A 21683-nucleotide genomic window follows, 5' to 3' on the forward strand; every position below is an offset into this window, starting at 1 on the left:
TATATGTTCCAGTAACCTGACTGAATTTTTAAATATCAGTTGAAAATTGTTGAAACATTTTAGTTCTCAAATTTGCTAACAGCGCAAGATTGTTTTAGACAGAACTGCTAATTAGCTGATGGCAGCCCTCATGGACTTATGATACTAATTATTCCTAAATAAGATCAGTTCGTTGCATTTTTATATGTTATTGCTACATATTTGGCAAGGTTTTACATTTTTTTATTTATTATATCAGAATATATGTATTGTTATTGATTATAATGCAATATATTATGTTACTGTTATATCTTATTTCTGCTTTTTTCTCCAGTTTGCCAAGACCTTGTGCCATAAATAGTCTAAAGGTATGATTTAAAAAAAAAAAAAAAAAGGTTATGAAATATAATATAATTTGGAAATGAAATGAATGAAATGTAACTTTCACCTTTTATCTGAAGAGTACTTCCTTATTTACCAAATTGCCCAAAACAGAAAGCTAAGGCAAAATAAAGACAGTAACATTAGTTAAACACATTTCATCGCTCCCTGATGATGAAACGGTTATGCATCATTTTTACTAATCAGAGGATATTATGCAGCATGAGTCAGACTGTCACTGATTTACAATTTAGCTATATAAACAGAGCTGAAAAGCATGCTCAATAGCTCAAGACTTCAAAGAGTAGCTGAGCCAGAGAGCATTTGACAAGAATGAAGTTCCTTTCGCTTCTCCTGTTGCTGTCTGTGGCTGTCTCCTCTGCTTTCCCTGTGGGTCCAGAAGCAGAAGATGAAGGACAAACCATAAATCTTGTGGAGGTAAATATTGTCTGGTGCATTTCTAAATGAAACAGAAAGTAGTCTGAGAGACTACTATAACTGCAATTCTTTTCATAGAATATGACTTGAAATTAAAGATGTATCATTTTGCAGGGGTTTCAATAGAAAGCTTTTCCTACTAATCTGGAAAATCTATGAAAATTTTGTGGAAATTATTTACATAAAATTCATCTAAAAATTGTGCAGCTTCTCTTTTGATGTTGTTACTAAGGTAATAGCAATAATAGAGAAGCATGAGTTCTAGCCACAAGGCTCAAAGGTTGTGCAGAAATAGTCAAAATTAGCAACAGTTTACATTTCAGAGTGTGCTTTGAAACATGTGACGTGACTGGTCTCAGCAACACAAGGGAGGAAACTCACTTGAATCAGAGTCGGATTTCAATATTTTGTTGAATGGATTTTTTAAAATATTTTTTTAAAGATGAAATCTATGAGAAATGAAACATTTGTATAGACATAACATGTATACACGTCTCTACATAATATATGTCTCTATTTATTGGAGACAACAGTGTTGAAATTTAGTATGAATATCTGGTTTTGTAAAATCATGTTACACTGCTTAGAATAAATGGTATGACTTGGCAAGTCCTGACTCTCCAGCTGTATTCACCAGCTTTGTCAGGAGTCCTAGCTGTCTGCGGTTTCATTGCCAATCTCTATTTCCTTGAATGGGACAAATGAAGTTATAAATTTCCTCATAAGTTTTGCTACTAAAGTAATGGGCTATAATAAATAAATGTGGAATTAATTATTGATAGCAAATATTAGATTTTAAAGACTAAATTAAGATTAATTTTTTTCTCCATATATTCCATCAGTGAAACAAGACATTTAGATAAGTATGAAAAGTGTAAATCATACTTATCTTTTCATACTGATTCCTGAAGAAAATAATCTGTTCTAGCTTTTGGTAAATACAAAGCTTGTTGATAAAATCATTTAAGACTTAGAAAATTTAAGTGTGACTCAACAGAATACTGATATGCCACAATATAATGCCACTTCTTTTTTGTATTCTGGTTCAGACGTATCTACAGAATTTCTACAATCTTCAAATAGATCACCATCCTCATGTAAGACAGAGGGGTAAAAATCACCTTGTTGAAAAGCTCAAGGAAATGCAAGAATTCTTTGGACTACAGGTGACTGGAAAACCTGATCTTGAAACTTTGGAGATGATGAATAAACCCAGATGTGGTGTTCCTGATGTTCAGCAATATATGTTCACACCAGGGAATCCAAAATGGAAGAGAAATAATCTGACATACAGGTAACTTCCTAATCTGGTTCAAAAAGATATAAATCTCGCATCTCAACTTTGGAAGCCTGAAGTAAAATACATTATGCCATAAATATATCTGCAGTGATTAACTGACCTCTTGAAAGAAACAGGCACTCTACTCTAAAAGGCAGTATCTAAAGTGAAGACATTATTGATTTTTATTCATGAAAGAAATACCTAAGATTTCTTACTTTTGTACTAATTATTGTTTGTCAACTAAAACTCTGTATTCTTAACATTATATAATGTGTTGGTTTTGCTTTGAAGGATTGTGAATTACACCAGAAAGATGAGACAAACCGATGTAGATGAAGCAATCCAAAAAGCTCTGAATGTCTGGAGCAGCGTGACACCATTGACATTCCAAAAGACTGAGGACAAAGATGCAGATATAGTGATCTCTTTTGCTTATAGAGGTAAAACTGATACCTTTACATAGTAAATAGCCACCTAAAAATATAGAAATAATTTGATTCTAAATGATTTTTTCTTCTTCATTTTAGATCACCAGGACAACTCTCCTTTTGATGGCCCCAATGGGCAGCTGGCTCATGCTTTTCAACCAGGTGAAGGTATTGGTGGAGATGTGCATCTTGATGAGGAGGAAGCCTGGTCAAAAGATGCAAGAGGTAAGGACTCTGTAACTGGATCCATTTATCTAGTTTTACCTTGTAAAATATTTTCATGATACTTAGCTCCTAAGCCTGATTGCAGATAAAATGTGAGTAGGAGGGTCAGAGCTTGTCCTTTTAAATTGCTTTACTCCACACTTCAAAGTTTCATACTATCTAGAGTATTCAAACATCTTCAAAATTTTCATCCCTGTGTTTGTTATGACGGATTGTTCTGTTGTGTCACGGAACATCCAACATCATTGGAATGATCCTTGATCCTGAGCGATTTATGCAATAATAAGAGAAACAGGATTTTTGTTTAAGACAAGGAGACCATAATCAATGCCCAGCATTCTTCAAGTATTCACATAGACCTTCAGTTACAAAATTTATGAGTTGTAATGTTGGTAGTATTACTTACAGCCTGTCTCGTACCTGTAACATATTTTGGGAAGATGCATAAAACTTTTCCCCATTTAGACAACTATGTTGAATACTGAAACAGATGTTACATTTTTCACAATTCTTATCCCACAGGATACAACTTGTTCATTGTTGTTGCCCATGAGCTTGGCCATTCACTGGGTCTGTCCCATTCAAATGATCCTGGAGCACTGATGTATCCAACTTATGCCTACACGGACCCCAATGAATTCATTCTTCCTCAGGATGACATTGATGGCATTCAAGCTATATATGGTAAGAAAAACTATTTTTTTTAGTATTTCTACTTGGAGGCAGATTAATAGTGATAAGAATATATTTTAAATATGTTTATTCCACTAAAATGAGAAATCTGTTTTAAACAATGGATAACAAAAGAAGGAAAATTTCTGGAGGCTATCTTCAGCTGAAGTCCCTTTCTGCAAAACAAACATTTTGGAAAAGATGAACACAACTGTTTTTAGCAATGTCAAAATTCTGCTTTTAAAGATAGACCTTTAGTTTATATCCATATGCCCTCTCGTTCTCTTTAAAGAATGTTCTTGACATCCTTGGACACCTTCTGAACACTGTCTTTATATCTTTCCATACTAAAAGATAAATTTTTCTTCATTTATCTTCCTATAGGACAGACTAATGCTGCTGTGCAGCCTACAGGGCCCAAAACTCCACAAGCCTGTGACCCCAATTTGACATTTGATGCTATTACTACCTTGCGTGGAGAATTAATGTTCTTCAAGGGCAGGTAATACCAATAGGCACATGTATTATCTCTTATATATATTCGATAGTTTAAAAGAAAAGAAAAATGTAATCCATGAGGGAAAACTATCATTTTAAATTTAGTACAAAGAGAAACACTAGAAAACCACCATGGTACCCAGGAAAGAGTTCTCAATTCATTAATCTCAAAAGCCTTAATTGACAAGAGCAGTGAGGGAGGTCAGGACTTACAGGTTGTTTCCCACTTGTTTTGCTGTTATGGCCATTGCTGTGACAGACTTGTCTCTAGACTAGATATGGCAATATATTCTTATGTCCCACGCTACAATCTTTTTGCTACAAAAGCAGGGGCAGGACTGAAAGCATCAGTATTTAGGAAGACATATTAGGTGGTTACTGAAACCAACTCAACCTTCCTATCCTACAGAGAAATAGAAGAGCTTATATTTATCTTGCCTGATTTTTGGTACTAAACAAGGTGCTAAACTTAAAGGTGCAGTCACATCAGACTTCCTTTACATTCAGTGAAGAGGGATACTCATGCCCTAATGAGTAATTCAGACATTAGACAGAATAAATCACTAGGTGGAGGTACTCATCTCCCTCCTGCTATAGTCTGGGAGTTATGATCATTGTTTTACATTTATAATGAGTGGAACTGTTCTAATATGTAAATTTTGTTTTAACCAGATATATGCTGCGCAAACATCCTGAGAGGGCAGAGACAGAGCTCAATTTTATCTCACTGTTCTGGCCAAAACTGCCATCAGGAATTCAAGCTGCCTATGAGAATATTGAAAAGGATGAAGTTTTACTTTTTAAAGGTAATGGAATCTGAACTTCTTTACTTTTTCTGGCCATATCCTCCCTTGACCTTTACAAATTATGCAGTTATAAAAGTCATAGTGATTCTTTAAGGAAGGCCACTGAAAGAGTCTCTTACAAAGCTGCAAATAATTAAACCAGAACATGATAGAGTTATAATGTTAGACGAGCTCTCCAGAAGTCATAGTCCTAAAAAAATCTTCCTGCTCTCTTTTAGTTAATGTGCTGAAAAACAAGACATAAAAATTATTTCCCTGCTTCAAATCTAGTTTTCTTCAGATAACAACATTTAATTTATGCAGAAGGATTTTTGCTGTCTTAACACATCATTCAACTGGCAAATACAGGAGTTTGTACATTAATGTTACTGTTCTCACTATTAGCATGGAGTATACTGTTACAAGATTGTTTAGTATGATTTTCACCAAAAAGATTTGAAGTCTAGTTTAAAAAGGGAGTAAGGGAATTAGTTACTAGACTTTTTTTTTTTTCCCTGTAAAGATATTTCAAAAAATATTTTTGAAATTGTATTTCGAAAGCCAAAGGGAAAAAAAAAAGAAAAGACTTTGGGCAATCTTTGGAAAACTGACACGCTTATTAGTATTTTGTCATATTTTTGAAAAAAACAAGTGTTGGTGAAAAATTACACTGTGGGAGGAAAAATGTGTGTTCACTGAGAAAAAAAAACTTTTCTTTAAAGTTCTCACATACATTTTAAATATCTCAAATAACTTCATTATTATTAACTTCATAATGTACCAAATTAAAGTATATACTACCATATATGAAGATGTTCATTGCACCTAAAATTACCAAACCATTTTGATTAGGCATATGCATTTCTTAATAGTTTAATGCACATGATCTAGCATTCAAATATTATGTGGATCTATATTCAAATAATATGTTATAGAAATGTAATGAACTTCCAGCATTCCACTCAATGTCAGTGGATTAAGTAATCAACCTTCAGCCCTCCACAGGTCGTTAACTAGACAAATATATTATGTTCATTTGACCTAAATCTGGGGAAAGTACTATCCATACACCTTATCATTCTAGTGGTTTTTACTCATAAAAACAAAGGACATTTCCACTCTTTTCATAATGTAGTTCCAATGTAAAGATTAAAACCATTTTCTAAAACAATAAACTGAAATAGCAAAACCAAATGAAATATATTTATATTTTTCAGAGGACAAATATTGGGTTATCAGAGGATATGACATTCCACATGGTTATCCTAAACCAATCTATCGCTTGGGGTTCCCGAAGACTGTTAAAAGAGTTAATGCAGCTTACAGTGACGAGACCACAGGAAAAACATATTTCTTTGTAGCTGACAGATACTGGAGGTAAGGTGTAATATTAATCTACCAGAAAGTGTCTTTTCATTTGTCCCTGAGGATGGATATATTACTATAAAAGTAAAATGTAATGATGTTTAAATCAGGTATGCTCCAGAAATTTAAACAGGTTTCTCTGGGAGTTTACACATTTAAAGAAGTTACTATGAAATGCCAAGATTTCTATTGGACTTTTTGCCATTCATTAGATTGCTGTAGTGGCAACGTATTTACTTGCTACTGGATGAAACATCTGTTTAGTAAAGCAGCTATTTTTTAGTAAATTATTCATTGTTTCTCCACAACACTGATGCTTTTCTGTGTAATGTTACGATACAGTACACTTTTCACTCACATTTCAAGCAAAATGAACTACTAATAAAAAGTATTGTAATTGAATTTCCCTTTGAACGATCAAACTGTACATAATCTCCTATTGTACAGTTGGTATTATTTGTAATTTAAATGTAGCTCATGATAAATTTCAGAAAGTACCTGGCTGACAGTAATATAAGTATGCTTCAGGACTGTGCTACAAGTTTTTCTATCCCCACACTTTTTGCTATGCTTTTAGATTGAACTGGATATCCAGTAGCTAGAAATAGAAACACATTTTAGATGCAAGTGATGGCCAAGGCTCTAGATCGTCCAGAAATTCATTAATATATCCCTGGGCTTCATTCTCAGGATCCATGAGAGCTTTATTACAAACTTGTCTGAAGGCATTTTTTTTAAATTTCAAGACATTCATCAGAACTTTAATATATAATAAGAATTAAAAATCTACTTTAGCTTATCCTTATAAGACTTAACACTGAGAGTAGAGTTGCATAGGTGTGAACTTTCAAAATATTATCTGCTTCACTACAAATTGTAATGATGTTTCTTGTTTTAAGATACGATGAAAACAAAAAATCCATGGATCAAGGTTATCCCAGGAAAATAGTCCATGACTTTGGAAAAATAGGCAGAGTTGATGCTGCTTTCCAGACTGATGGTAAGTAAAACATGTTTAAACTGGGTTTATTTGAATATTTGACCTTCTTTAGATAGAAGCTTTTATTTTCAAAAACCTGTTATTAGCCCTGAAGCAAACCAATAGAGATGGAAATGAAAAATAGAAAGTATATATGAATGTTTTTTTTTGTTGTTGTTTCCCCCATAATACCAAAAAGTCACCTATTAAATATAACTGGGTTTAATTTTACTTTTAGGCTATGTCTACTTCTTCCATGGAACAACTCAGTTCCAGTTTGATCCTCGGTCCAAACGGATTGTCAGTCAAAGGAAGAGCATCAGCTGGTTTAATTGCTAATTGCAATGTTTTTCCATATGCACACTGTATATTTTTATGTGCTGATTTTTTCAGCATTTTATGACTATCAGGTCAGAATGATTTTCTGCCCAGATTTTGTAAGAGTACAGTTTTAATAATTATTAATTGTAATACAAATGCATTTATATAACTTATTACACTTTCACCCGCTACATTAACATTCCAAATAAATTATATTTGTCGTATCATTGTGCCCTTGCTTTTTTATTTGTGTTAATACTCAAGAGTGAAGTCTAGCTTCCAAATACTAAAAAATGTGTTTTGGCATGAAATATTGGATCTTTATCCCTAGCTAAAGAAAGGATCAGCCAGCTGGCTCTGAGACTTATAACCCCACACGAGTTCTGGTAAAAATCCTATGGGTAATTAGGACAGTTGGTCTAGTGTCAATCCACGAAATTATCAGTCATTATCTAGTATCAGTCATCATTATCTAGTGTCAGTCTACAAAATCATTAGTGACAGTCCACAAATCTCACTTCCATATTTGTATTTAAGAACTGAATTTAAGACTGGAAAAATGTATTATAAAGAAGGTTGCTGAAACCTTTGCCCTGCTATCACAGGTAGCCACTTTATGTAAGGGGTGGATAAACCTCCTCATTCAGGGAGGCTCTGTTAAGTACTTAATACTCCAATAGTTAGTAAATCCCTCCTGGTTTCAGTGGAATAAAGGATAAAGAAGATTGCATTAAAAATGAGAATTCTTAGACAAAAATATTTCTGATACAAGAAGTTCATGAAAAAGACAGCTTTACATCCACAGTTTTTATTTTCAAATATCTTCAGTTAGAATGGTTTCTGAAGGGTTATCCACTTTCTTTCTCTTCCTCCGCCCCCCCCCCCTTTTTTTTTTTGTGTAGCTCAGCTACCATTAGAAGCCATATGTCCCATAACAAGATGTATTGTCTCATTCTTCATCTGCATTATGCAACATACATACTTCAGAGGAAGGTTTCAGGTTAATGTAATAGAATTCACAGGATTTTGAGAAAAGAACATATAACCTTATAACTTTTTTTCATTACTTGGCTATCTGTATTGGAACCCTATTAAACTGCATCTTTTGTAAATAAATAACAGATGATAATTTTTACCCTCATCAAATTCAAGAGTAAAAATTGATCTAAATTCAAAGATAAGAAACTATAATTGAAAATGGAGGTAAATATATATTATATTCCTTATAAAACCTAATAAATAAATAAATAAATAAATTTCAGTAAATCAAAGACTTAAATTAATAAGTTAATATATGTGAACCTTGTTCTCACAAAATTCTATAATTCGAAACTTCAGTAACAATGCTATTTTACATTTTTCTTGTGCAAGCCAGTGCTACTGAACAATCAATCTAAAAGCTGTTTTAAACATATATGTCTAAACTGATTATGTTTTTTGGGGTTTGTTTTGTTTTGTTTTACTAGAGATCACCTACAGACCTAGCAACAGAAGATTTAGAGGGAAAGATAATACTTCTTTCTAGACAAGGCCGAAATTAAAAAATAAAAATTTGGGGCATATATTTCCTTCAAATGTGAAGATTATGAGGTAATTCCAGAATAGCTCCTCAGAGTTAGAGCAGGACCACTAATTCCTCTCCAAAACTAAAAACTGGGGGTACTCATTGGAGCAGAGAAAATGTTAAATGGGGTAAGGAGGTGGTTATGTTTTAAAGGAAAGAGAGAAAGACAGAGAAAGGGTAATTCACAGCCCATAAAGATGAAGAGTTTAAAGAGAGCAGAAAGTTACAACAACATATTTTTAGTCCACGCCTTTTGGCATCCTGTAAAGTTCTGATTTTCAGTTCCCGGGCACATTTTCGGGAACATGTTTTGTAAATTTCCTTTGAGCAGGAAGACCAAGAGCTCAAAACGAAGTGATTTTTTGAGTGAAAAATTCCCCCAAGCTTGCATGAGTGCATTTTTTCTTTTCTTGCATGAGTGTAGCAATTGCTCCGTTTCAGCCACAAAGAAGGACAGCTGGTGCCAGCTCCCTGCATAAGCACCACTTCCAGTAAGTCTGACTCTGGTTGTCATTACCTGGTAAGTCCATGCAATCACCTGCCCTTTTGATAAGTTCATGGTCCTATTTATTAAGAACTTTACTAAGGTAGAGTACTGCAACACTCCCTAGTGTTTGTTATGGTTTTTATGTGTAGACCCCATTGCTATTAACTGAGGCAGATTCACCCATGGAGGCATTAAATTGCCTAAACATGTGTTTAGTGCATTGGTATCCAAGATGACCATGCAGGTATGATACAGGACTTCTGGAAGATCAGCACTCCCTAAAGCCCCACAGAGCCTATGCTGTCTCTCGGCACCAACATTTGGATGGATGAATCCTGCCCTCATAGAGTACAGTCTTTGCCAAGGGTTTGTTACGGATCAAATACATTATTTAAAACATTTGACATTGTCCCATGTTTTTCACTCAAGCTGAGTAGAGTCAACTTTGTTGAATCCATGGTCAGATTGATAGAACAAGGGGTAATGACTCTAAACTAAAAGAGGGTATGTTTATATAAGGAAGAAATTCTTCACAATGGGTGTAGTGAGACACTGGAATGAGTTGTCGAGAGAAGTTGTGGATACCCCACTCCTGGAAGTGTTCAAGGCCAGGTTGGATGGGGCTTTGGGCAACCTGGTGTACTGCATGGCATCCCTGCCCATGGCAGGGGGGTTGGAATTATATGATCACTATGGTCCCTTCCAATCCAAACCATTCTATGATTCTACTATTGAGCCTGCAAAGTAGTGGCTCATCTCAGCTACCTGAACAGGTATCTAGTGCCATTAAGGTGCCTGGATGTTTCCACCTGGCCTCTCAATGCCAGTCTAGGAGCCATGTGTCCCCTCTAGGTCCTGGCTTACAGCCACCAGGCCTGTGTTTATGTCTCAGGTTCACTAGACTGTCTCAAGAGAACAACACACCACTGTTCAGGCAACTAAATTGAAGCCTAAGTGTTTTCATATGATCTCAGGCTTAGGCTCCCATGATGGTCAATGGTTTTGGTCAAGACATTTGGTGAGCTCCTGAGAGCTGTACAGATCATCCTCTGTTTACATCTTACATGTGGTCAGAAGAAATGCTCTGTAGATGTCATCTGACCATATTTATTAGATTTCTGTTGATATCATGCAAGCCTAGACAGTTAACTCACATATAGACACCCACAGTGTGAACTCTTAGGAGATCTAAATCCCTGATTGTATCATATTAAGATGACCATGATGCAGTGGTATTGAGGATTGCTATAGCTCTCTGTGTAGTATCACTTGGTACTAGTGATGTGGTGAGGACAGCCAGTGACCTTTCTAAGTTAAAACTTGGGTCACATAGCTGCAGTCTGGATGAAACCTGTTCTAGGAAAACAAAGGAAGTCACAAGGCATAACATCCTCTAACTCTAACCAAAGCTAAAGATAAGAAGAAGGAAACCATAACCAACAGCTGTTCACAGCTACTTCTTCTCTCAGACCTCAAGGCATGCTATAGACATAATTGTGTAAAATCTTTTGTGAGAAACTGCATTTAGACTTCTCTCCCATGAGTAGTGGGAACTGGACGCTGCGTTGTGCAGGTGGTCAAGAAGCAAAAACCTTACACAGGCTTTGAGTAATGTAGGACTCCATTACCTGGCACACAGGTCTCTTCTGAGCAAATACTAATGTAGCTTAAGCTATTAGCTGAAGCTAGAAGCATAGTCTAAATTAGTTGTTTAAGCTGTTCTACATTCAGTAAAGACGGCAAAAGAGTACCTGAAAAGGGCAGTTCATCCTATCCTAAGACAACTGACTCAATCACTCTCTAGAGAGACATATTTCTCCATTTTCTATAGACAAATACTTAACTAATAAATGTATAAAGCCAGGTGCAACAAATCTTATCCTAGCTGTTTTCACTGTCTCTATCCTTCCACTGCTGTACAGCAGATAGCTGTGGGAACTTATAGCCAGCCACAGCAGAAAAAAAGATAATAAATTCTCCCAGTTCATATCAAATTTCCTCACTATACTGCCTTGATTTTTTACAAAATTAAATTGAAAACAGCCAAAACACCTTTTCCGAAAGGATACTCTAATGCCATTGGTAATTATGCTTCATGCAAAAGCTGCTGAACAGTTTGGTTTTGTTTTGAGACCTGTGCCATATATATACAGTCAGATGGTAATGCCTTCTAGCTTTAAAACCATTGAGGCAACCAAATATTTCAGTTTTACAATGGAAAGCAGAGCTCAAAAAAAAAAAAATGTATTTCTGGAGAAGTGCACAAGGGATTTCTAGTTTCAGTTCTGTGATACTCCCCATGTCAGAAAATTTGTTGTCACAGTTTGTACCTCAGTAACAGAGTTAAAAGGGATCCACGTGTCTTGGGTCTCTTACCTTATCACAATAAAATGATAATAATGACAAATTAAGGGAGGTGGGGTTGTTTATTATTATAGCTGAGAAATACTATTAACAAGAAAATTTAACAAACAAGGGTAGATTGTGAAATTTGGGCTAGAAAATTCGTCATTAATGTCTCCAGCTGGAGAAAAGTTGGCTGCAAGTGACAGCAAAAAGCCAGCAATATGGAAACAAGGATTTCCCGAAAAAAAAGCCGCAGTCCAACACAAGGATATTTCTTACAACTCTTTCATAAATGTTGAGCACACGCTGTCAGATCTCCTTGGAGGTCCCAAACACCTTCAACTCCCATTCCTAACAGTGAAAGAGGAAGGTGCTTGGCCAGCACAGGATGAAAGCCTATAATTTGTCACAGTTTGTATGACTTTAAATTTCCTTTATTCTGAATTCCTTAAGACAGGAAATAATCATATCCCCTGTGGTTATTGTGGTTAAACTGAAGATGCCTTTCTTGATGAAAAGGCAGATAGATAGATAGATAGATAGATAGACAGATAGATAAATAATTGATAGATAGAAAGATAGAAAGAAAAAATAATAATTGATGAGAAAGAAAGATAGAAAGAAAGAGAGAGAAAGAGAGAAAGAGAGAGAGAGAGAAAGAGAGAAAGAAAGAGAGAAAGAAAGAGAGAAAGAGAGAAAGAGAGAAAGAGAGAATGAGAGAGAGAGAGAGAGAGAAAGAGAGAGAGAGAAATAAAGAAAGAAAGAAAGAAAGAAAGGAAGGAAGGAAGGAAGGAAGGAAGGAAGGAAGGAAGGAAGGAAGACGTAAGATTATTCACATCCTTTAGGCTGTTTTATAGGGTAAAGTATTTTTCGCTTATGGATATCCTGGATTTTACCACTATAATTTAAAGAAAACACACAGCCTTTCCAAAGAGTTTCAGGGAAGAGAAGGTGAGTGAGTTGAGCCTTTATTCCATTTTCTAAAACAAACATTCTCACTTAATGGATGAATTTAAAAAATATTTATTTATTTATTTGTTTGTTTATTTATTTTTGCCTAGAAATGGCAGTAATTTGTCCCAAAGTTTTAATTTCTTGGATGGGATGCCTGTCTGGTGCATGACTCCCATTCTCAGACCGAGAGTGGATAAGACTCCCTCTACAATTGGAGGTCCCATTTCACACAGATGGACTGGGACATCCACTGTGCTCCATTGCATCTGATATGAAATTGCTCAGATTCTCTAAAATTCAGTCTAAAATATCTAAAATTGAGTGCCAGGTTTGAAACGGTAGCTAAGCAGCTCAGGAGTATTCAAATACTAACTGATTTCAGATGGCTGTGAAATCGGATGGGTTTAATTAAGTGTAATTGTGTCAGCCAGCACAGTGTTATAGGATGTCTGGAGGTAATCAGAGCACGGTAGACTCTGAGTCAGTCTACAGCTGGCTCTACAAAGCACTCTATAACCATACTAACTGGAATGTGAGAGACGATGCACACAGAGCAGAAAGCAGACTGCTCTCGTACAAGGATGGAAAAGAGTGTAAGAATGAAGACAATTTTGCTTCTTCTTTTAATGTGTGCTGCTGTTTCTAACGCTCTTCCCATCCACCCAGAGAAAGACAACAAAGAAGAAGATGCAAAGCTTGTAGAGGTAACTCTATTGTCCATATCTGAGATCTATAGCCCTTTCCTTTTAGATGTAATCTGCATGTTCTAGCTATGCAGCAGTTTGCTGTCTTTCTGAGACAATGCTATTACACAGAATTCTGTTGCCCAAACTTTATTAAAGTAGGATAATCGGTAAAGACTGGAAATGTCAAGTGAATAAGAATCAGAGAAAAATGTGCCTGTTTCTGTTTAGCTGTGATCCTCAGGAAAACAACTCTTATGCTCTGAAATCACAGGCAAATTATTCTACTAGCACAATACACAAACAATATCAGTCCTAAGTTATGTATTTAAGAAACAGACCAAAATGTGAAATGTGTTTGCTTTATTTTTTCTTTTTCATTAGGACTATTTAAATAAATTCTATACTGTTGAACCAGATCCAAATCAGCTTGGATGGAAAACAAATGCTGAATCGACAGCTGAAAAACTCCAGAAAATGCAACAATTTTTTGGTTTGAAAGTGACTGGAAAACCAGACACTGGGACATTAGAAATGATGAAAAAACCCAGGTGTGGAGTTCCCGATGTGGGTCTTTATGGTGTCACTTTGCCTGGGTGGAAAAAAAACAAGCTGACTTACAGGTAGTATTTCCATAATTGTGTTTCTGTGCTTATATTGTGGTTTTGTGGGTATCCACGTTTGTTATATTTAAATGTAACTTCTATAGCAACTGTTTCCATCTGGGAACACAAAAATGTTTTTGTTTCTCCAGCGGTTAGCTAAGTATATTCCTGAGAGGAATCTCTGAGATTCAAGCTGGGAGTTTTACATTTTATGAGTCAACTATAGTATTTTGCCTGTCTTGTATCACTCCTAACTAATATTCTGTGAGCCAAACAGAAATATCAGTTGCACCCTGTGCAAACCCTCCTATCTTCAAAATTTGCTAAGACCAACAGCTTAGTCACAAAATCACAAGGAGACAATTTTCCTCATGCCCAAGAGACCACCCCCTGGATGAAGGCCACTTGGAGAAAAACTGATACTGTGTAAACAATTATTTTTATGCAAAAGACATGTTGGGTGGTTATTATGTTCCTTAAACTTACTCAGTCCAAGATGAGTTTGGGGAGCTATTGGATTACAGGGTAAATTGCTTCTTCTACATCTCTGTTCATCATCTTAACAATATTAGAGAAATTCTTTTGTAACCGTAGAATCGTGAACTATACACCAGATATGAGCAAAGACGATGTGGATAAAGCAATCCAGAAGGCATTTAAAGTGTGGAGCACTGTCACCCCGCTGATTTTCACTCGCATTCGTGAGGGAATAGCAGATATAATGATTGCTTTTGGGACCAAAGGTAATGGACTGACTGCAAATCAGTGGTAAGACTAATTTAAAGATTTTTCCAGTTGTCAGGACATAAACTCAATGTTATTTCAACATCATATTATTTAGCTCATGGACATTGCCCTCGTTATTTTGATGGCCCCCTTGGTGTCCTCGCTCATGCCTTTCCACCTGGTGATGGTTTTGGTGGTGATGCACACTTCGATGAGGATGAAGATTGGACCACAGGCTCAGATGGTATGTAACAAAAGGTTTCTGAAGTGTTATGCCAACAGGAAATTCTTTTCTGATTTCATTTAGCTGAAGGATACACTGAGACAAAGCATAGCACTAACAATTCAAAGATATTGCAGACCATCCTCAAACAGGAATACTTAAAATGTGATGTGAAAACCAGCCTGATCTACTCCAGACCATATTTACCAAAAACAAACGTACCAACAGGGACAACCCTTTTCAGATATGAGTGCTACAGACGTGCTGCTCTTACCTGGGGGTCAGTGGGACCCATCCCCACCAAAGCTCCACAACCTGTGGTAAAAGCTGGCTCTTTTTCCCCTCCTGGTGCACATGCTGGCACCAAGCCTGCACTAGCACACCCTGCAGAGGCAGCACATCGTGCCTTGCAGCAGCCCTTGGAGGAGGTTCCCTCCATCTGAAACTCATTTGAGCCACCAGTGATAACAAAGAGTCCTCACCAATAATACCAGATAGGTCCCACTATAGCTTTACTTTGCATTCAAGATAGAATGAGCCAATGTGAGGAAGTGTTTTCCAAGTAATTTCAGTTGCCTGCCAGCAGCTGGGAGTTTGAACGTGCCATTTTGGCTGCCCACAGGCTGAGATACAGGGTGGAGAGGTGACTACAAATGTGTGCCACCAGCCTAGTAAACAGAGGGACACCGAGTGTTCAACCATCCACCTGGGACCCGCCTGCTTCCCTCAGCCCCCTGGCTGGCCATACAGCATGTACTGCCTCTGACAGATCTATCACTACATGGGCACATTACCCTGTTGTATCCACTGTATGCCTTTTCTCATCCACTTTTGGGGATGGAAAACAGCAGAGGCGAACTGGACTGCAGGAAAAACAAGGAGCTAACAAACAGGAAGGTGTTGTAAAAGGACTGCACAAGGAGGAGAGATGTGGGCTTATTGTGGGGAAAAAAAAAAAAAAGAGGGTTGATGGCTGGACTCCCATGTTGAAAAAATGTAATGTTTCTCCCCACACTGGGAATGAATGGGTCAACCCCAGCTTTGCTGTTGTTCCTCAACAGCGTGGCTCCAGCAGTGATATATTGCAGAACTTGTTGGAGAGCTTGGGAGGCTCGTGAGAAGGGAGGACAGGAAACGTGTGTGGAAACTTCAGGCTTTGTTTGTTTTTTTGAGAAATGGAAATGTTGTCTTCAGTCAGCCTGTGTTGGGCAACTGATGACAAGTTCTCTGCTCTGCCGCAGGCTTGTGATCTTCACTGTTGATATTGCTGGCTCTCAGACAGCAGAGCAGATGATTGTTCTTTCCTAATTCAGAAAGGCATTTTACTTGGAGGGATGCACGTAATTAACTGCACTTTGAAGGAAATCCTATTTTTATCTGTTTACTGTGTTAACATTTCACCGGAAATAAGCATGCATAAGCATAACATTTTTTAAAGATTTTTTATTTGACAAGGCTATAGAGAAGCCATATGCTTAAAATTCCTGTTGATAAAAAGGTAAATCATCCAGGTAAAATTATATTTTTCTTTACCTATTCATGACCTCACCTTTCTTACCCAGGTTTGTGGGAGGTGTGGGGAGCTGACAAACAATGACAACTTGGTACCTCAACTGTTCACAGAGTGCACCCTCTTCTCCTTTCACTGGAGAGCTGTTAGTTTGACATGACTCACTATCTAATCGGCTCTAGTTCAGCTGGGAAACCCTGTCAGGACATTCCTCAAGGCTGCACCCACACTCACCCCCGGCCAGCTACTCATGCCACACAGGTACTTTCAGTAGGTAACAAAAAGAACAGCAGGAAAGAGGGCCAAGAGTCACTTCCTTCTAATGGTGGAAGAACACAACCTACCTATATAAAATGTAGGTACATGTATAGGCATACCCTAGCAAATTACGGTATATTGTATGGAAGCCATCACAGCAATAGCCCTGGTGTGCTCAGAATGTATTAGCCATTTGCAGACCAAAAGTAGACTGATCTCTATATCCATTTCTTAAGGATTCAACTTGTTCCTTGTTGCTGCTCATGAGTTTGGCCACGCACTGGGTCTCTCTCATTCTAATGACCAGAGAGCCTTGATGTTCCCCAATTACGCCTACGTCAGCCCCAGCGAATTTCCTCTCTCTCCAGATGACATAAGCGGCATTCAGTCCATTTATGGTGAGTAAAATCTACTGCTTAAAAAATAATAAAAATAAATAAAATAAAAAAAAAACATTCATACATGAAAAACAATGTTTCTACAAATGTGGTGGATTCTAAAATGTCTCCCTTAGGTTCTCCAACAAAAATCCCAGATAAAAGCCCACCCATTCCTACATCACCTAAAATCTGTGGCTCCCAGATATCTTTTGATGCTACAACTACACTCCGACGAGAGATCATGTTTCTAAAGGGCAGGTAAATATTGATATGACGATTGACTCTGTGAAGTTTGTGTTTTAAAACTGAATACTCTGGTGGTTAGCATGACCATGATTATGGGATTTATAATGAGACAGATGGGTAGATTTCAGAATCAATTGTTCACAGAAACAAAACTGTCAGCAGATAGGAGTTATATTAATATTTTTACAGGGTCCCCTGACAAAATAGGCTGCTTCTTATTTTCAGAAAACAACTTGGCCCCAGTAAAGTTTTATTCCCAAAAGTATAGATGGTTACAACAAGCAGTGAAATGAATAATTGCTGCAACCAATTCCAAATAAATTAGTATGCTCTACAGTACAGTTGGACCATTATCTCTTCCAGTTACCTATGCAAGCCCCAGGTCTTGTATTTGGGTATACAAAGAACAGCCAGTCAGGCTCCCCTGGGACCCTATACCTCTCATATTACACACTACAACAGCAATCTGAATTTGGTACTTGCTTGTAGGTGATATTGTCAATCAATCAATACCATGATAATTACCAATGAGGGTAATTCCACAAAGAAGTCAGGGGAAAAAAAAAAAAAAAAAAAAGCCCAATTTCCCACAGAGGGGAGTTTTCTCTTCTGACACATCAACCCAGGTAGTTCCACTGACAAGAAAGAACTTGTAAGTCACGACATTGTTCACATTCTTGTGCATATATAGAAACGTCTGTGGTTTATTATTTACTACAAAAATTGTTTCATATTTTAATCAGACACTTGTGGCGAGTCTATCCTGATAACTCAGAAGTTGAACTTGAATTAATTTCTGCCTTCTGGCCAACTCTGCCATCTGGTATTCAAGCAGCGTATGAGAACATGAAAGATCAGATCCTATTTTTCAAAGGTGAAGTATGAGATTTTCTTTAAATTTTTCTTACCTTTAGTTTTGAAGGAAAATATGAGGGAAGAAGGGTAGATATATGTGCATGAAATTCACTATTCAAATTAAAATAAATAAATAGATAAACAAATAAATAACATTAAGGGTTTTTCATCTAGTTTTCCTACAACCTACACGGAGAAAGTATGTTTTTCTTTCATTTAGTTTCCCAAAATCAATGGCAAAACTTTACCTTTTTTTTTTTCCTTTTTTTTTTCCTTTTTTTTTTTTTTCATAGGCAATAAGTTCTGGGTTATCAGCGGATATCAGGTGTTGCTTGGTTATCCAAAGAACATCAACACACTGGGCTTTCCTAAAGGTGTTAAGAAAATTGATGCAGCTGTTTGTAATAAAAATACAGGGAAGACAGACTTTTTCATAGGCGACAAGTACTGGAGGTATGAAAAAGAGACAAATATTTTGTTATGATTGACTCCAATATAATCTGTATGCAATTAAAATTGCACATTAGACATTTATATAACATTAGGTAACACATAGAAATGTCTGTTTGACTCTTGCAGAGAGAATAATATAGCTTTGACTTTTGAGAGTTTAATGGTGTGCTAAAACAGCCATTTAAGATAAGAACTCATTTTGATGCATTATACCCAGAAGCTGAAAAAGTTCCTGCATGTAGACTATTTTTACAAACAAACAAACAAACAATTATCTCTAGAAAATAAAGAAATGAGAGAGAGCCTATTTCAGCAGAAGGCTGGCTGGGACAGCTTGTACAAGATTTCTTTGATTTCTGAAGAGTCCTAGATTATTTTACCTCTTTCAGAAAGGTACCAATCACAGTTCATTTCCCTTCCTTTGGCTGATTAACATTAGATTTACAATGTGCTTCTTTTAAATCCTATTCACTATCTGTACGAATGATTCTCTATTCTTGAACACTAGGCAAACAGAAGCAAAAAGTCAGCTTTGAGAAGCTGATCGAGTCCTCCTGTGTGCAAGGGTAACTGATGCAAAGGCTTCTGCAGGCAACCAGGAGCATGTATGGGTCAAACAGACTTTGTTATGACTATTTGTGGAGCTACTAGTGAGACATGCAGTGTCAGCTGGATTTTTGGCTGCATGTGGTTTCCTGCCCTTTGTTTTTTATAGTTTTGTAAAGAATGTTCACAATATCTTGCACTGCTATTTTACTGCCTTGGTCACAAGACAAAGGCATGTAAGAAAACCACAGCATGGATTTCTTACCTAGTAACACCCATTCTCTAAGTCTCAAATCCTTGTGAAAGGTATTTCTTGTATCCAACAAGAAGTAAAACAAAGGTTTGCTTGTTTACTTGGTTTTTTTCCTCAAATTCTTCAAAAATTTGTTTCCTCAGATCTTCAAGAACCTTAGTTCCTCCTTTCATCCCTCAAATTCAGTCCCATCTTACAAAAATTGTCCCAATTTGATTTGACTTGAAGTAAGTCAGTTTCCTCCCTTCTATGTACAACATTATATCAGAGTCTAAGAGGAGTATAAAATTCATGTAAAAAAATTGTGCAGTCACTATAGAGATGGTGAATACCATTCAGCAACTGCTTCATTCTTTGCAGAACTGGTGTCTAAATTCTGTAAAGCTACATGTCTCCTTTTATATGATTTAGGTATGATGAACACAGCCAGTCCATGGAGAAGGGTTATCCTAGACGGACAGTCAATGACTTTCCAGGAATTAGCCAGAAGGTTGATGCTGTTTTCCAACATAAAGGTAAATGAAACGAGCTTGGGCTTTTAAGTAAAATCAGTTTAATTTTAAAGAGCACACGTTCTGGAGTTATTATTGATGTCATTATTGGTGTATTCTGCAAAAGATAGAACTGAACAGATGCTCTTTTGTGTGCACAAAGATAGTGTTATGTTAGACATGTATGACACTATGTTAGAATGAAGCTACTTCTTGTTCGCATAATTTAATGTCTTACTTTTTTGTTTCTAGGATTCTTCTACTTCTTCCATGGATCAAGGCAGTGGGAGTTTAACCCTACTGCTAAAAAAGTTATCCGTGAAATGAAGAGTAACAGCTGGTTTAACTGTTAATATCATTAAACTTTCTTATACATAACAAATGAGAATAAAGTCATTCTAGATTTCTCAAAGGCTGTTCATGTATACACTGCTATACGGGAGAAGCAATGGGACTACTTTTCATATATGTTTACTATTTTAATAAACTGGTATGTAAGCTCTAACTGTTCCCCTCATTAAGTGCAAAATGTACAACATAATTTATTGTTTTATACTTGGGGAGGAGGGAGGACAAATAATTTGGAAATAAATAGTTCTAAGTTTGAAGTCAAATATTCTCTGCTTCATCTCTTGAAGGCATTTTATATTTCTAAGAAGGTGTGAAAGACTACATATTAATGTGTCAACTCTAGTTTTCAGATATTCTTCCAACTTAGGATATTTATATTTTCCTTTTGTCCCCAAACATTTTCAAGAACCAGGCTTTTTATTACTCGTTTATTCTTCTGTCTCATCTCCTGTTTTCACTTGTCCTATTCTTTGGCTATTGAAACCTTGTTCCTTTCGCATCAAATCAATATTGTGCTACAACAATGACCTCCCTGTCCCGGTGTCCAAATATATTTACTCACCTTGATATGTTTTCACAGCATATCAATTGCCATTTCATCAGCGGCTGTTTGGGACCAATTCACAAATCTTTGTGAATCTACTAATGACATCCTTCACAAATCAGACATGTCCTAATCAAGAAATATACTCATTTACCATGTCATAGTGCTCAACCTTTGCTCTGTTAGTACAGTACATGTGCTCCAAGTACAAAATGCATTATTACATGCTGTCACTGTACACAGGGCAGACTCCCCACAAAACCAAACCAAAATTATAAAGTCACAGTCATATCCTCTTCAAGTATTTCCTTTACATTTAATTTTGGAAAGAGGCCCAGAACAAATTGCCAAATGCTTGGCTATATCATGTGCACAGCTGGATATATCTGAGAATATGGTCTCATTAGTATTGGCTTGTCCTCCTGCTCCCTAGTTCTCATATGTCTGGCTGTTTTACACACCTATTCTGTGTTCAAGTAAAAAGTTTCTTTTTGCTATGTGTTTTTACAGTGCCAGGTGCAACAATGCAATGATTGCAACCTGAACCTTACCTACTCAATTTGGTGTAAAGGGTGCTGTCATTATGTTGCTGCTATTATTATGAGAGCCCCTCTGGCTTGTTCTCCACCAGGAAATCAAAAGAGAGGCTCAGATATGCTGTCTTACTGATCTACAAAGGTAGTCATGGTGAACAGCGGCATACTCTATAACCCTAACAAAATTTAAACATGAAGTGGAGTAAAATGGTAGATGATTGAGTGAGATTCATCTCACAACTTTAGCTTTCTATCTCTCTGTATACTTACTATACATGAATTGGGGAAGATCCCTATACAGAAAGAAGAGGGAAGTTCT

The 21683-nt window shown here is 36.5% G+C and overlaps 2 protein-coding genes across 3 annotated transcripts; both read left to right on the forward strand.

The window, feature by feature from the left end:
• The first annotated feature begins 652 nt into the window (after positions 1-652).
• On the forward strand, positions 653-7577 carry LOC118245899 (interstitial collagenase-like). The gene is made up of 10 exons (XM_035542485.2): positions 653-798; positions 1848-2092; positions 2372-2520; positions 2608-2733; positions 3256-3417; positions 3790-3907; positions 4576-4709; positions 5906-6065; positions 6953-7053; positions 7271-7577. The coding sequence occupies exons 1-10, from the start codon at positions 694-696 to the stop codon at positions 7369-7371; spliced, it is 1401 nt and encodes a 466-aa protein (XP_035398378.1). The 5' UTR covers positions 653-693; the 3' UTR covers positions 7372-7577.
• A 5588-nt stretch (positions 7578-13165) lies between these two features.
• Positions 13166-20544, forward strand: LOC118245892 (matrix metalloproteinase-27-like). Of its 2 annotated transcripts, XM_035542475.2 has the most exons (10): positions 13166-13408; positions 13772-14010; positions 14587-14735; positions 14834-14962; positions 16946-17107; positions 17224-17347; positions 18079-18209; positions 18484-18643; positions 19854-19957; positions 20186-20544. In XM_035542475.2, exons 1-10 carry the CDS (start codon positions 13247-13249, stop codon positions 20284-20286), a joined length of 1461 nt encoding a protein of 486 aa, XP_035398368.1. In that variant the 5' UTR covers positions 13166-13246; the 3' UTR covers positions 20287-20544. The 2 variants fall into 2 exon arrangements, with proteins under 2 accessions (XP_035398368.1, XP_035398369.2); XM_035542476.2 differs by lacking the exon at positions 18484-18643 and having other exon boundaries at positions 13218-13408; positions 20186-20480.
• The last annotated feature ends 1139 nt before the right edge of the window (positions 20545-21683 follow it).

This window comes from Cygnus atratus, chromosome 1 (assembly GCF_013377495.2).
Source record: "Cygnus atratus isolate AKBS03 ecotype Queensland, Australia chromosome 1, CAtr_DNAZoo_HiC_assembly, whole genome shotgun sequence".
NCBI classification, from domain to species: domain Eukaryota; kingdom Metazoa; phylum Chordata; class Aves; order Anseriformes; family Anatidae; genus Cygnus; species Cygnus atratus.